Source organism: Panthera onca, chromosome A2, assembly GCF_046562875.1.
Source record: "Panthera onca isolate mPanOnc1 chromosome A2, mPanOnc1 haplotype 2, whole genome shotgun sequence".
NCBI lineage: Eukaryota > Metazoa > Chordata > Mammalia > Carnivora > Felidae > Panthera > Panthera onca.
The window spans coordinates 96,559,623-96,576,851 of NC_138340.1; the positions used below are offsets into that span (position 1 = coordinate 96,559,623).

A 17,229-nucleotide genomic window follows, 5' to 3' on the forward strand; every position below is an offset into this window, starting at 1 on the left:
CAATTCAGCACATTACTCAGTGCTCATAAAATCTTGATGTACTCTTAATCCCCATTACCTGTTTCACACATCTTCTCACCTACCTCCCCTCTTACAGGGAGCTAGAGAATATGATGCTAAGTGAAATAAGTCAGTCAGAGAAAAAATTTATGTGGAATTTAAGAAACAAAACAAATGAACAAAGGATAAAAAACAGACAAACCAAATAACAGACTCTTAACTATAGCAAACAAACAGGTGGTTACCAGGAAAAATTTTTTTTAATTAAAATTTAAATATGTGTTGTCAACTTATCATTTTCATAGTTTATACACACATAGTGCTCCTTTGTGTGTATAAACACTAGTTTATTCAACCAGTCTCCTATTTGGACATTTAGATGGATTCCAATATTTTGTGATTACAAATAATCCTTCACAATAAATAATCTTGTGCATAAGTATTTTCACATTGTTTGAGGATAAATTCAGGATAAATTCCTAGAAGCGGGATTGCTGGGTCAAAGGGAACATGCACATGTAGTTTTGTTAAACAATGCCAAATTCTCCTCCATAGGGTTATATCATTTTTCATTCCCACTAGCAGTGTATGAGGGTGGGTGCTTTTTCATAGTCTTGCCAACAGAGTATACAGAGTATCAAAGATAAACAAAGCCAAATACTAATTAAAGTTGTATGGAAAGATTTTAATCAATAATACACTGTTGAGAAATGGAACAGAATCCAGTGTGAACCAAGTTCACCTTTCATTTTGTACAGAGGTTACTGGGCATTGTAGAGGGGAAAGGTATGAGTTGGAGCTTAGAGTCAGGAAATGAAAAATTACAAAAAACGGGTGGTAGGGGTTAATCCTTGTGAAGCCCATCTGGGTTTGCTGACTGGCACTTATGGAAGTGAGGCTCCTACTCTCTCCCTCACAGGCTGGGAGACAGGAGGCCTATCTTCAGGTGTTAGCTGAAAGAAACAGTAAATTCTTTTGGCAGGCTTGAGTTTTCTCAGTAGGCATGTTAATGGGGACTAGGGACATCCTAGTATGCAGCCTTGAGCTTTTACAAACTATGTTAGTGTTTTGTTCGATTTTTTGCAGGCCAAGAATGAGGCCTAGTCAAGAAGAGGGCTCAGAGAATCTTAGCTAGAGTTTGGTCAAGAAGAGATTCTTTGTTAGTGGTCAACTTTAAAATTTTCACCAATCTGATGAGTGAGAATTTATATCTTATTGTAGTTTTAATGTACATGTGTCCTGTTATGAGTGAAGTGGGACATGTTTTTTGTATGTTTAATGGCATTTTTGTATCTCTTTTTGTGAAGTTTGCTTGTAACTTCTTTCCATTCTTTTATAGGATGCTTGGTCTTTTCCCCCCAAAACTTTTAGGAGTTTTTTGTTTGTTTGTTTTTAAGTTTATTCATTTATTTTGAGAGAGAGCAAGAGAGTGAGTGGGAGAGGCGCAGAGAGAGAGGAAGAGAGAGAATCCCAAGTAGGCTCCACTGACAGTATGGAGTTCAAGATGGGGCTTGATCCCATGAACCGTGAGATCATGACCTGAGCCGAAATCAAGAGTCAGATGCTTACCTGACTGAGCCCTCCAGACGCCCCAGAGAGTTCTTTATAAATGCATGATATTAACTCTTTGTTGCGATATATGCTGTGAATATTTTTCAAGTTTGTTAAATTTGTCTTTTGACCTTGTTTATAGTGTTTTGTTTTGCCATGTAAATTCTTTTTAAAAATTTTTATGTAGTAAAATGTATCAACTTTTACATTTTATTACCTCTAATTTTGAGTCATAGTTAGAAAGCCTTTCCTTACATCAAGCTGAGGGAAGAATTAACTCAAATTTTCTTCTAGTGCTAGTATAGTTTTATTTTTTCCATTTAGATCTCTTATCCTTTTGGAGTTTATTCTTATGTATGGTGTGAGGAGTGGGTCTAACTTTGTCTTTTTCCAACTGACTATCCAGTTATCCTAACACTATTTATGAAAAAAACTATCTTCACCTATATTTATCAAATACTCTATTTTCATATGAGGCTGGACCTATTTCTGGCCTTTTTTAATTTCTATCTCAGTAAATTCATAAATTAGGGAGAATTGGTATCTTGATGATGTTGACACATCCTAGTCAAGAATAAGAGATGTCTCTCTGTTCAAGTCTATTTTATGTCTTTCAGTTTTCTTTATAGAATTTTGGATCATTATTTGTTAAGTTCCAAAAAATTTCATCTTTTTTATCTTTTGTTATTATAAGTGGAAGTTTCTCATTCTGTGTATCTTCCAAATGGTTATTATATATATATATATATATATATATATATATATATATATATATATACACACATTAATATATATACAAATGCACTAATTTTATAACCTGCTACCTTGCTGAATTATTTTATTGTTTTAGTTACTTTTATCACTGATTCTCTAAGAATTATATTCTAGATATATTATTATATCATCTGCAGATAGATATAGTTTGGTTTCTTCTTTTCCTGTTTATTTGCTTCTTACTCTATTTTATAGTGTAATTGTATTGGTTAATGCCTCCAGAACATTGTTAAATAGTGGTGGAGATAGTGGGCTTCTTTGTCTTGTTCCTAACCACAGTGGGTATGCCTTAGTTTTCTTATCTTAAGGAAATATGCATCCATTTTTATTTTTTATGAGTTACTATTACAGACGGCTGTTGAATTTTGTCAAAAGGTTTATTCCAGCATCTTTTAGAATAGTCATTTGATTTTTTTTTGTTACACTGTTAATATGATGAATTACATTAATAGATTTTGTAAGATTGAACCATCCTGCCATTTTTGGCTTAAACGCAACTTGGGCTATGACTCCAGAGCTTAACAACTCTTTTATTTTACTACTTCCTAGTTGAATTTCAGAGATTTGACATGCTTACATAAAAATGGACTGAGTCATACAAGTTAGTATTTTTATTAATTGCTTGATGAATGTTTTAATAAACAAGGAGCTTAGAGGAGGGAAAGATCATTATGGAGAGAAAAAACTTCTTGAAAGAGAGAGGACCACTACCGACCTGTGCTATCCTAAGCATCAGTCACACCATAACTATACTTGCTATGTACTTATTTCTACCAGCTATTTACTTTGGAGAGCTTAATATACCAGTCTTACTAGCCTTCCAGTGTTTTATCAGCATGATAAATGCTGTGGGTTAATTTATTTTTTTTTAATTCTTTTTTTAATTTATTTTTAATTTAAGATAAATCTCGTGGGTTAATTACCAAGAGAAGAAATGTTAGGAAATCTCAAATGATGAAGCAGATGTTCCATTTTGACAGAAAGCCTACAAAATAGGATGGAGGCATGACTCTACCTGTAGTAAAAAAAGGGCAGAAGGACAAACTGGTAGTTTATACAAAGGATAGAGGGGGGTAAATCCACACATTTTCATTAGGGAGATCTGAGACCACATATTATATCATAGCCACATTATATAAAACATTATTTTTAAATATTAATAGGTATGGAATATCTATAATATCCATGTAATTTCTAGAATTTAGAAATTGTCAAAGGTATTTAGTTTGAACAAATGACATGATTGATTGATTTCCTTTTGGCAAGTTGTGATAATTTTCAAGTTAACTTTTCTCATTTTCTTCAGCATGTTACCCCAGACAGCTATATTCCATGCCTTGCAGACCTGTGCAAAGCACTATGGGAAGTTATGCTCAGCTATTACAGGACTATGGAATGGCATGAAAAGCATGACAATGAGGATACTACTTCTGCTGCTGGTATGAAATCATTTTAATCTATAATTTTTTTTTTAAGTTTATTTATTTATTTTGAGAAACAGAGAGAGAAAGAAAGCCTGAGCAGGGGAGGGCAGAGAGAGAGGGAGAGAGAGAATCCCAAGCAGGCTCTGCACTGTCAGTGTGGAGCCTGACGAAGGACACGATTCATGAACTGTGAGATCGTGACCTGAGCTGATATCAAGAGCTGGATGTTAACTGACTGAGCCACCCAGGCACCCTGGAAATCATTTTTTTTTTTTTAACATTCATTTTTGAGAGACAGACAGAGCACAAGTTGGGGAGGGGCAGAGAGAGAGGGAGACACAATCCGAAGCAGGCTCCAGGCTGTGAGCTGTCAGCACAGAGCTTGATGTGGGGCTCAAACCCACGAACCGTGAGATCATGACCTGAGTGAAAGTCAGATGCTTAACTGACTAAGCCACCCAGGTGCCCCAAGTCATTCATTTTCTTTACAATCTCCATTATCTTTGGGGATTAACTGGGCCAAAGGACTTCTTAAGTGACAGATACTACCAGTTTTCAGGAATATGTCATGATGGCTTTAGGACTAAATTATTAACAAAAGGTCTTTGAAAAAATTAATTCCAAACTAGTTAAGGCATTGGTCTGTCCAAATTTACTGTAAAATCAATGCTAATGTTTACTATTAAATCTTTTTGCTAGTTGTCAAGTTGTACTAATAAAGCTAGATTCTAAGGATTAATAATTACATTTTTCTTCCTGTGAAAACACAGTAGGACTTAAAATTTCATAAAAAGCAAGGTTTTAAAATATTAATCTTTGAATAAAAACCACAACTTTAAATGACTATGGTATAGTCAGCTACATAAGGAACAAATCTTTGAGAAATTATATTAACTAGACATTATATTTAAATTACTTCATTTATATACCTATATGTCTTAAGTGATTATCCTTGTACAATAGCTTAGATTAAGTATTTGAGATACTTTTTAAAAGTACTAAATGCTTTTATCAGCATTTTGTTTAATATGGTGAAAATAAATTATACTGCACAAGTTTTTGTTTTGCACACAATTTAATGTAGCTAATCAATCAAATTAGTTTAGTAGCTTCTAATTTCTTTTTTTTTTTTAACGTTTATTTATTTTTCAGACAGAGAGAGACACAGCATGAACGGGGGAGGGGCAGAGAGAGAGGGAAACACAGAATCGGAAGCAGGCTCTAGGCTCTGAGCCATCAGCCCAGAGCCCGACGCGGGGCTCGAACCCGCGGACTGCGAGATCGTGACCTGAGCCGAAGTCGGACGCTTAACCGACTGAGCCACCCAGGCGCCCCAAGTAGCTTCTAATTTCTGAGATGCTTGGTTTCTGTGGTTGGGTGGGTGGAAGCTCACTCAAATCTTACTGTAGGATTCTGGTAGTATAGAAGACATAAGTTTAATATTTGTCTTGACTCATAAGAAGCTTATAAATATATATAGAATATATAGATAGCAAAAAATAATGGGGGTGCCCCGGTGGCTCAGTTGAGCATCCAACTCTTGATAGTGGCTTAAGTCATGATCTCATGGTCATGAGACTGAGCCCCATGTCGGGCTCTGTGCTAAGCATGGAGCCTTCTTGGTATTTTCTCTCTCTCTCTCTCTCTCTCTCTCTCTCTGCCCCTGTCCTGCTCATTCTCTCTCTCTTTCTCTCTCAAAATAAATAAATATACTTGAAAAAAATAACAGAGGAAAATTCTACAGAAGGAATCCTTTTAGAAATATTGCTGGGAGGATGGCAAAGGTAGGGAAAGATGCGAAAGCAGAAGAAAGGAGTGGACACTGAGCTAGGTTTCTAGGCCAGACTGTTTTTACCTAACTCCTATACTCTCATCCCTGTACTACCTCTGTGAGCATGGGCTTTGCAGTCAGAGATACATGGCTTCCGATTTTGACTGCCATTTTCCAAAGATAAGAATGTGAAGAAGTTTATCTTCTCCATGCCTCAGCTTTCCTCTTAGAATGATAGATTAAAAAAAACAGAACAAATAAAAAGTCCCATATAGGGTAGTAACACATCTACTTGTAGATTTGGTGTAAAGTTTAGAGAAAATATGAAGTGCTTACACTGGTTGTTGTTAATATCAAATGAAATGGGTCAAGAGATAATAATAAGACTATTATTAATGAAATATACATATGCCTTTTTCTTTTTTTTTAACATTTATTTATTTTTGAGACAGAGAGAGAGACAGCATGAACAGGGGAGGGTCAGAGAGAGAGAGGGAGGCACAGAATCCGAAGCAGGCTCCAGGCTCTGAGCTGTCAGCACAGAGCCCGATGCGGGGCTCGAACTCGCGGACCGCAAGATCGTGACCTGAGCCGAAGTCAGACGCTTAACCGACTGAGCCACCCAGGCGTCCCTGCCTTTTTCTTTTTAAACCTCAGGTTACTTAGGGAATTGTTCGGCTTAATGGGATTCCAGATCTTCACAAGTTTATCCTGTTTTGGCAACCTTTCTTTTTTTTCTAGTTGCAGAAACTGTTAAGACATTTCAGCACCTGTTTTCCCTTTTCTAATACATTAAGGAGAAACCAAAGACAAAGTTTGGAACAAAATTAATACAACTTTAGATATAAAATAAGAGTTTAGGGGACAATATATATTCATCATAGTGAGGTTTGCTTTTTTGCTTCAGGCTCATAGTTTGCATGTATTATTGTATATATGTATGTATTTTTATTGGGTTATAGAGTCAAACTTAAAACACCAATTGAGCCTTTCATACTTAATCCTCTCTGCTACAATTCCTTGACCTGATTTTGTGTATTTTATGAATATTCAGGACTCTGATGAGCCTAACAGCTGACAATATCTAGAACTCCAAAAAGTCATTTTTTCACTTGAAATTAATCCTTTCATATTCACATTAAGAAATACAATTGTAGGAGTCCAAAATTTGAAAATTTTTCTTCACAGAACTTCATAAAGCTGAAACAGTCTCGAGGTCACCAGCTGTAATGATACTCTTGGTATCTTAACACTTTACTATCATAAAATAAAACTCTAAAGGCATAGTCTGGGTGCACTGCCCTGAGCTGCTGGTTTCTTGGTAGCCACACTGAACAGATAATAAATAGCTTCAGCTGTAGGAGTGGTCAAAGGTACACAAGGCATGAACCTGGGATGTGGCCTATGCAAGGGCCTTTTGCTGGTTACCAGTGGACACCCTGCTAGCCTAAGATGAAATAACATCCTTAGTTGTTCCACATAGTTTAGTCATAAAAAGGCATAATCTTTTTAATATAAATGTACAAAATTGCATTTTCCGGTTTCTTTTAGGGGGGAAATTTGTTTTGAAGCACATCATTGCTCTTACCTGTTGAACTGGACATTGTTAGATTATTTGGAATGGATAGGACTATCCTGGATTATGAAAAATATAAAACATATGCATCATTACCTTACTGCATGTGCAGTTCTGCAATCTGTACTTTTGGTAACATGCTTATTAACTGATACTTAGGTTATTGGTTCCTGTAATGCCCTGGCAGTCATCGAGAACCTTGTCTCTGCAATCACACTACCTAAGTTAGAATTCCAGCTGCAATCACATAGGTACTGAGTGGTCTTAAGTGTAGAATACTTAACATTTCACAGTCTGAATTTGTGTATCTTATAAAATGGGTTTAATCCTAATACCTATTTTTGACATTGTTTTGATTGTATAAATATTTGTATATTTTACATAGGCTTACAATACATGAGAGTTAAAATGTTTTTTCCGAAAACAAAAATGGGAATCGAATCTGAAAATGTGTATCCTCTTTTATTTTCAGAAGGGAGTAATATGGGTACTGAAGAAACTAATTTTGATCGTGGCTACATAAAAAAGAAATTGGAACATGGACTTACACGAATATGGCAGGTTTGGGTTTTTTTAATTATTTTCTTTACAAAAGCAACTGAAACTTTCATGCCAAAGTTTTAGAAATTCGGTGTTTGAACTTTTCTGTACTTATTTGTATTCCTTATAGATTTAGTTATATGTTAGTTTTTCTTTGGACTATATCTGTCATTTAATTTAACTTCTGTAATTTAGTTCACAGTTTTATTTGTCTGTAAATCTTCTAATTTGAAAATCTCTATTGGGAATATATATATATTCCTTGGTTACATTTTTGCTTTTAGTGTCCTAGCAAATGCACGCTTACCTTAAGAAATTGCTTTCTTATTGAGATACTCTATTTATTTTTATTTCATTTATTTATGTTTTCTTTCCTTTCTGTTAATTTTAGATAAAGGAAAACTAAATAGGTGATAGTTGGGTTAACATCTAGTATAGAATGAAAAAGTTTTTTCTAAGTCAGTGATTTTGTGCCTTGAGGGCATCTTACATGTTTATTGACTGAATGTATCTTCTTAAACTTTTCTTTTACAGTTTAGTGGCATAGTTGTTATCAGATAATTAAATTTGTTAATTTCTTTAAATTTATTACTTCCTAGACAAAAGTGTAATTTCTTTGAAGATAACTCTTTTTTGTTCTTTTTGGGCTGCTCTTTTGAATCATATAGTAATTCTATTCTTAATTTTTTGAGGAACTTCAGTACTATTTTCCACAGTGGTTACACCAATTTACATTCCTATCAGTAGTGCTAAATCAAGAGTTCCTTTTTTTTCACATCCTCAGCAACACTTGTTATTTCATCTCTTTTTTGATTTTAGCCATTTTGACAGGTATAGGGTGATATCTCATGGTTCTGATTTGCATTTCTCTGATGATTAGTGACATTGAGATCTTTTCATGTGTCTGTTGGCCATCTGTATGCCTTCTTTGGAAAAATGTCTACTCAGGTCCTTTGCCCATTTTTAATTGGATTATTTGAGGATTTTTTTTGCAGTTGAGTTGTATAATTTCTTTATATATTCTCAGATATATCATTTGCATATATCGTCTCCCATTCAGTAGGTTGTCTTTCCATTTTGTTGATGGTTTCTTTCGCCATGAAAAAGCATTTTATTTTTGTGTAGTTCCAATACTTTATTTTTGCTTTTGTTTCCCTTGCCTGAGGTAAAAAATCTGTAAAGATGTTGCTAAGGCTCATGTCCAAGAGATTACTGCTTATGTTTTCTTTTAGGAGTTTTATGGTTTCAGGTGTCACATTTAGGTCTTTAATCCATTTTGAAATTGTTTTTGTGCTTAGGGAAGAAAGTGGTCCAGTTTCATTCTTTTGCATGTAGCTTTCCAGTTTTCCCAGCATCATTTATTGAAGAAACTGTCTTTTCTCCCATGGTGTATTCTTGCCTTCTTTATCATAGATTAATTGACCATACAAGTGTGGGCTTATTTCTGGGCTATTATACTCCATTGGTCTATGTATCTATTCTTGTGCCAGTAATATACTGTTTTGATTGTTTCAGTTTTGTAATATATCTTGAAGTCTGGCATTGTGATACCTCCAGCTTTGTTGTTCTTTCTCAAGATTGCTTTGGCTATTTGGGGTCTTTTTTTGTGGTTCCATACAAATTTTGGATTGTTTGTTCTAGCTCTATGAAAAGTGCTGTTGGTATTTTGATAGGGATTGCATTAAATCTGTAGGTTGCTTTGGCTGGTATGGACATTTTAACAATATTCTTTGAGTCTATGAGCATGGAATATCCTTCCATTTGTTTGTGTTGTCTTCAATTTCTTTCATCGTTTCATAGTTTTCAGAGTAAAGGTCTTTCACCTTTTTTGGTTGTTTATTCCTAGGTATTTTATTCTTTTTGGCGCAGCAGTAAGTGGAATTATTTTCTTAATTTCTCTTTCTGCTACTTTGTTATTAGTTTATAGAAATGCTACCGATTTCTAGGTATTAATTTTGTATTTTGAAATTTTGTTGAACTTATTTTTTACTTCTAGTAGTTTTTTGGTCAAGTCTTTAAGGTTTTCTATGTATAATACCCTATAATCTGCCAGTGACAGTTTAAGTTCTTCCTTACAAATATGGATGCCTCCTTTCTTCTTCTTGTCTAATTGCTTTGGCTAGGACATCCAGTGTTGAATAAAAGTAGCAAGAGTGGGCATCTTTTTCTTATTCCTAATCTTGGAGGAAAAGCTCTCAGTTTTTTACCATTGAGTATGATGTTAGCTGTGGGTTTTTCATATATGGGCCTTTATTCTATATTAAACTACTTAAAAAAAAAGTTTATTTATTTTGAGAGAGAGAGTGTGGTGAGGGGCAGAGAGAGAGAGAGGGAGAGAAAGAATCCTAAGCAGGCTCCATGATATCAGTGCATGGAGCCCAATGTGTGGCTTGATCCCATGTACCCTGAGATCATGACCTGAACTGAAATCAAGAGTTGCATGCTTAATCAACTGAGCCCCCCCAGGCATCCCTAATCTACTTTTTTTTTAAAAATGTTTGTTTTTATTTTTGAGAGAAAAAGAGCAGGAGTGGGGCAGGGACAGAGAGAGAGGGAGGCACAGAATCAGAAGCAGGCTCCAGGCTCTGAGCTGTCAGCACAGAGCTCGACGTGGGGCTTGAACTCAAAAACTACGGTATCATGACCTAGGCCGTGGTAAGATACTTAATTGACTGAGCCACCCAGCTGCTCCCTTTAACTGCTTTTTAATTTATTATTAATTATGGGTTTGGGCTGATGTTTTTCTGAATTTTATATATACTGGAAAGGGAAATCTCATACCCACTGAGTATAAGTGTAGGGTCAGATAGGAGTTATTTCTGATTTAATTTCCTGATATAGTCTCCTAATAACACTGATTGTACTTGAAATTGTAGAATCCATGGCAGAATTTCTGGTAATTCAGTGTACTTTGAAATACTGACCTGGCATTTCATATAGCTAGTTTCCATTCAGTCTGGCAATCTGATATCATTCCTGATATAGTAGAATCTGTTAAATATGAGGTTTAGTAAATTTAAGCATTTAGCTAGTTTAATGAAAGTGATCATTCTTTTGAGTATAGATTATTGTGTTGTATGTTTCAAGCTTTAGAATATCTTCATCTCCACCACTCCCAAGTCTCATTTGCCCCCCTACCACAGTTCTCGACTAGTTCTAAACAGTATTTTGCATACATTAGGAACGCATTTGAGTGTTTGTCAGTTGAAAGTACAAGGCTCAATTCAATTTGAAAAAGCAAAACCTATGAAAAACAAATGTTTTTTGATAACATATTCAGCAGGCAAACCTGACCCAATTTGAATTCATTCAGCAACAGAACCAGACCAGTATTGTCATTAAACTTTTTGTAGTGTTTATCTCATTAAAGTGAACATTTATATGTTGCAGGAATATTAATGCATTTTATTTTGGGATACTGCCTTACACCCCACTGGGGCTGTTACATGATATATGCTATATATGTGCCATAATACATTTCTAACATCTGAAATCCTGAATTCCAACGCATAAGTGAGTGTGTGACAATTTGTATACTTTCGTCATAAATATAGGGATAATTAAATTCTAAGAAGATATTTAACCTTTCTGACATAAAAATTAAATTCAAAATCAGAATGACTGTGATTTTTGATACGAAAATTTTTAGAATATTTTCCATGCATTTTTACTCAACTAGAAAGTCTGTAATAAAAAAGTTTGTATCAATTGTACCATTTGGCAGAAACTGTCAATTTGAGAACACAGCGGTGAACCCATGATACTTGACCTTATGGAGCTTACAAACCTAACTATATGAAAGTCTTGATCTTCCAAGATTTTTATTTTATCTTTAAATATTTGATATGTAAGAAATTATTCATATTATTCATGTGCTTATTATTTCTTTTTACTATAGAGAATTAGGGTTGCAATATTTCTACTTTTTGTGAATTTGAGATTTTCTTTACATCCTATTAGCCACCCACTTAAAAATGTTTTGCTTGGGCATTTGGAAAAATAACCATGTATTTCTTCTTTGTGGTGGGAGTTAAGTTCTATGTGTATATTAAAGCAAGCTTATTATTAATTGTATTATTCTAATCTATATTTTATTTATTTTTTGTTTCCTTGGCCTGTGTCATTCTGAGGGAGGGGTTTTAATCTTTCAGAAGAATTGTAATTTTGTCAGGTTTTTGTTTTATTTCTAACAATAGCTTTTGCTTTTTATACTTGGATGCTAGGTTGATTGATGCTGCAATGCTAATAACCACTTTACCTACCTTCTTTGTATGTAATTCCCTTCATTAGTTAAAAAAATATGTAGTTCTTTTGTCCTGAGGCATTTTGCTATGAATTCTAGCTTGTTTTATTATTACCATTGCTGTGTTTATTTTGTTCATATTTTCCTTTGTGTCTTTATTTTAAATGCTTTTGGATCATGTTTGTGTCTTCTATAAATATAAAAGAAATGTTTTTTTTTTGAGAGACTTTATCTTTTAATTAGGCAGTTGAATCTGTTTATATTTTTATTAATGTTTTAATTCATACTTCTTTAATTATTAGAGAAGGTGAACATTTAAAAACTCCATAACTTAACTGATTTGTGAATTGTTTTTTGTTCATAAGTTCTAAATGATTTATATAATAATGACTAATCTTTTGTATATCATATGTCTGTTCACTTATTTTCAATATGCAGATGATCTACATTTTTATGAAGTCAAACTATTGACCTTTGTCCTTTGTAATTTATGCTACATTTATTCTTAAACTATTTTTTCCTATGTAAAGCTCAGGTCAACATTCATCTGGTAATTATAGATATTTATCTATACATTATCTATACATTACAATCTTTACATTAATTGCTATATCCCAAGTACGTAGAGTACTGCCTAGAATACTTAATAGGTACTCAGAAAATATTTTTGCTTTATTGGATTAATTTTTAATTTTTTGAAAACATACAAAAACACTTATTCAGTCCTTTTATATATCTTTTGATATGTGATGTAGAGAGGAGAGAGTTGTTCTTCCCTCCAAATCTAGTTGGTTTTCCTTTCACTATTTTCTGGATGATCTTTTTTCTTGTGTCTTTATTTGTGATGCCTCCTTATAGCAAGGTCCAGTGAAAAGAGACTTTGGAGGCAGAGAGACCTGGGTTCAAGTCTTAGCTTTGTCATTCATGGTGCATGTGAATTTAGAGAATTACTTGACCTATTTTCAGTTTTTTATCTCTTAGGATAATAAATGCCTGCTCAACAGAACGATTTTAGGATTAATGATAATATATGAAGTTCTTAGCATAATGCTGACAAAAAGTAAATAATGGGCAAACAGTAGTTTTTATTGCGGTTTCTTAAGCTCATGTATATATATTAGCACTATTTCTGAGGTGTCATATTTTATTGATTCTTTGGGTATTGGTAGTATTCTTTTTTAAAAAATAGTTTTTTATGTATTTAATGAAGATAGTACAAGTCCTCCAACATCACTTACATCTTTAAAAAAATTTTTTTAAGCATTTATTTATTATTGAGAGAGAGAGAGAGAATGAACATGGGAGGGACAGAGAGAGGGGAAGACACAGTATCTGAAGCAGGCTCCAGGCTCTGAGCTGTCAGCACAGAACCTGATGCAGGGCTTGAACTTATGAGCAGTGAGATCATGACCTGAGCTGAAGTCGGATGCTTAACCGACTGAGCCACCCAGTCACCCCATTCACTTATACCTTTTAAGCTGTCTTTTCAAAGCTTTATTTTAAAAAAACAGGTTATTGCCTGCTTCTTATTTCTGGTGAATTTTAGAGTGATTGTTCAAAGGAAAAGTTTTTTGTGATTTGGTTAGAATTTCATTGAACCACTGCATTAATTTGGAAAAGTTGACTTGCACTATTTAGTCACTCATTCAGTCCCTTGACTCTCATTTTATTGAAATTTCTTTTGTATCCTACTAGGGTTCTTAGTTCTTTCTTATAGGTCTGATATTGCCTTTTAAAATTTTTCCTAAGTATATTACACTTTTAACATTTATTTTAAATAGAATCTCTTCGGGGCGCCTGGGTAGCTCAGTCAGTTAAGCGGCCGACTTCATCTCAGGTCATGATCTCGCGGTCCGTGAGTTTAAGCCCCGCATCGGGCTCTGTGCTGACAGCTCAGAGCCTGGAGCTTGTTTCAGATTCTGTGTCTCCCTCTCTCTGACCCTCCCCCGTTCATGCTCTGTCTCTCTCTGTCTCAAAAATAAATAATGTTAAAAAAAATTAAAAATAAATAAATAAATGGAATCTCTTCATTTTAAGGTGCTACAGCAGAAATACATGAAAACTTAATTTTTATGTATTATACATAATCACTTGAAATGGTTATCTTATTAATTCTAATTATTTTTTAATTGGTTATTTTGGGGTTTCTAGCCTACCAAGCTACACATAAGTGGTGATTTTTATCTTCATAGCCAACACTTGGGTATAATTCTTATCTTACATGTGTGTGTATGTATTAATAGTGATGATTGTGGCCATTACTATTTTTATACTGATGTTTGTGGAATTGTCTCTATGATACCACTGTAAGGATATTGGTTATTGTCCTAAATATATATTCTTAATAATATATTCCTGTCTCATTTTAATTTGTAACTGTAGAATAAATGGTTCTGGGAACTTATTTTCTATATTTTGGATTTACCTGAAATATTTTTTTGTTTTGTTTTACAGGATGTTCAACTAAAAGTAAAAACCTACTTGCTTGGAACGGATTTGTCTATATTTAAATATGATGATTTCATCTTTGTTTTGGATATAATCAGCAGGTACTGTTTGAGATCTTGTTTTAATTCTTTAGTTTGTTTCATTCAACCATGGTAATCAAAGAAATCATGAATCAGTGAGTTATCAGGTGTAACTTCTTCATGGAAATGAAGACAATTGAACATTCATCATCTAATTTCTGCTGGGTTTCTGTCCTTCAGATGTCTGTAAACCATAATGAATTTGTGATGTTTAGAATTTCTTCAAACATCCATTTTTTTGGTTTGTTATCTTTGAAGAAAGATGACCTAGACTACTTTTGTTCTATAAGGATGTTACTGAAATTAATATGAATTTTTTTATCCAACTAGGTTGATGCAAGTTGGAGAAGAATTTTGTGGTAGCAAATCTGAAGTTTTGCAAGAGTCCATCAGAAAACAAAGCGTCAATTATTTTAAGAACTACCATAGGTAGGAACTCTAATAAAATGTGAATAGACTTATGTACATAATGAGAATACTTTGTCTCATGTTTAAACCTTATAGCATTAATTGGTTTAAAACAATTACTTTTGAATTTGGAAGAATTTGTTCTTTGAAGTCTTTTTAAGATGGTTAAGGACTTTTTTCCCTCCAAAATCCCATAAAATACCCTCATTACTTATTTATTATAAATTTAATAGATTGTTTTGAGGGGCTCAAAATGTTGAACTAAATATTGAACCAGTTTCTCTTTGGGTGAAACATTATTATTATGTCAGAGTTCACCAAAACAATTTGGCCACTATTCTATACCTCCATATGTGGTGTGAGCTGGTAAGAAAGTTAGATCGGTGGAGGCAGCGCTCATTGAGGGGTTACTTAAATGCATCTGCCTTTTAGGAGTAAGAAGGCTTCTAAAGAACAGGACATGATATTTAGGATCAAGCCACAAAGTCAAGATTATGTATTACAGTCCAAAACAGTCATCACTGACTTTAGAAAGGGTGATTAGGAATGGTTTTGAGAATGGAGGAAGGTAGGAAAGAATGTTTAATTAGCAATGTGATTGGATAATTAAAGCAGCATTAAATCGAGAGAGCTATTTGTTAGCCCTTTCCTGATACAAGGTGAGCCCTGTACTATATGTACTGTATCCCTTATATACAATTTATCATTTGAATTGTATCTTAATTTTATTGTACATTTTTACTTTTTAAAATTTTGACTTTTTAAAAAATTTTGTTTTTACATTTATTCGTTTCTGAGAGACAGAGAGACAGAGCACAAGCGGGGGAGGGGCAAGGGGAGAGGGAGACACAGAGTCCGAAGCAGGCTCCAGGCTCTGAGCTGTCAGCACAGAGCCCAATGCGGGGCTCGAACCCACCAACCGCGAGATCATGACCTGAGCTGAAGTCGGATGCTCAACCGACTGAGCCACCCAGGTGCCCCAAGGTTTGATTTTTTTGGTTGTTATTTGATGCCAGGGTTGGTGAGGATTTTAAATTCTGCTTTTTCTCCTTGTTCAGGGTCAATACATCGTTACAGTCATTGATGTCATATCAGAAGAGAGATTATTGGACATCAAACTATTAACTAATTTATTATTAAATATATTTAAGTACAAGTGTTCTGTGTTAATTGTGAACTATTAAATATGTTTTGAAAGGGATTTAGATTGATCCAGTACAAAAGTAGAGCCTTTGAATTTTATAATTGAATTGAAGAGAATGTTTAGAAAATTTAAAAAAAAATTTTTTTAATTGATCATATCTCAGGAAAACAGTGGAAAGGGGACAGCATGAAACACTAACACTGCCTTTGTTTATTTATAATTTTTTTTTCCTGTTAAAACTTAAGCCATGTTGAAACAGACGGCCTGACTTGTATGCATTGCTGTACAAAAGGAGCAGTTTTTATTTTACTTTATGGAGCCTGACATGGGGCTTGAACTCAGAACCCTGATATCAAGACCTGAGCTAAGATCAAGACTTGGATGTTTAACCAACTGAACCACCCAGGTGCTCCAAAATAATTAGTTTTTAGTTTATTTTTATTTTTTTTAATTTTTTTTTTAACGTTTATTTATTTTTGAGACAGAGATAGAGCATGAACAGGGTGGGTCAGAGAGAGAGGGAGACATAGAATCTGAAACAGGCTCCAGGCTCTGAGCTGTCAGCACAGAGCCCGACACAGGGCTCGAACCCACGAACTGCGAGATCATGACCTGAGCTGAAGTCGGACGCTTAGCCGACTGAGCCACCCAGGCGCCCCTAAAATAATTAGTTTTTAAATCAGAGGTGGGAAAGGATAAGGAACTATGAAGGAACCAGAAGCCTCACTTACCTGTCAGAATGAAAGCATGCCACATATGCATTTTCAAAGATTACTTTTATTCAGTAAGACAGCTGGGAGACATTTTGGTGTTTCTAGTGACTGCAAGATTTGTGCAATGCAAAAACACTTATTTAATTATCTCTCTTCTGCTTTTTACTTCACTTGTTGTCAAAAGGTGTCTGTCATCTATGGCAGCCAGGCACGGGCATTTCTAGACTATGACCATGATGGAGTTTCCTCACCAAAGTTCACCTTGATGAAATTAGAGATTGTAGAAATGAATTGTTAAATGTTTCCACAACACTCAAAGTTTTAATGGACTTCTCTTAGAAGTGTTTATGAAATTTGTTTCCCATTGAAGAGGCTGTACTGTATTTAAAAAAAAATTTTTTTTTAATGTTTTATTTATTTATTTATTTATTTAATTTTTTTTTTTTTTTAACGTTTAGTTTTGAGACAGAGAGAGACAGAGCATGAACGGGGGAGGGTCAGAGAGAGAGAGAGAGAGAGAGAGAGAGGGAGACACAGAATCTGAAACAGGCTCCAAG

The 17,229-nt window shown here is 34.3% G+C and overlaps 1 protein-coding gene across 3 annotated transcripts in view; it reads left to right on the forward strand.

The window, feature by feature from the left end:
- Window positions 1-17,229, forward strand: part of VPS50 (VPS50 subunit of EARP/GARPII complex) — a 132,565-nt gene that overhangs the window by 59,622 nt on the left and 55,714 nt on the right. For all 3 annotated transcript variants that reach the window (XM_078442467.2, XM_078442465.2, XM_060632459.3), the window contains 4 exons: window positions 3,632-3,764; window positions 7,569-7,657; window positions 14,334-14,428; window positions 14,738-14,836. In XM_078442467.2, coding sequence (XP_078298593.1) covers window positions 3,632-3,764; window positions 7,569-7,657; window positions 14,334-14,428; window positions 14,738-14,836 — 416 coding nt within the window. The remainder of the gene's footprint in view (window positions 1-3,631; window positions 3,765-7,568; window positions 7,658-14,333; window positions 14,429-14,737; window positions 14,837-17,229) is intronic.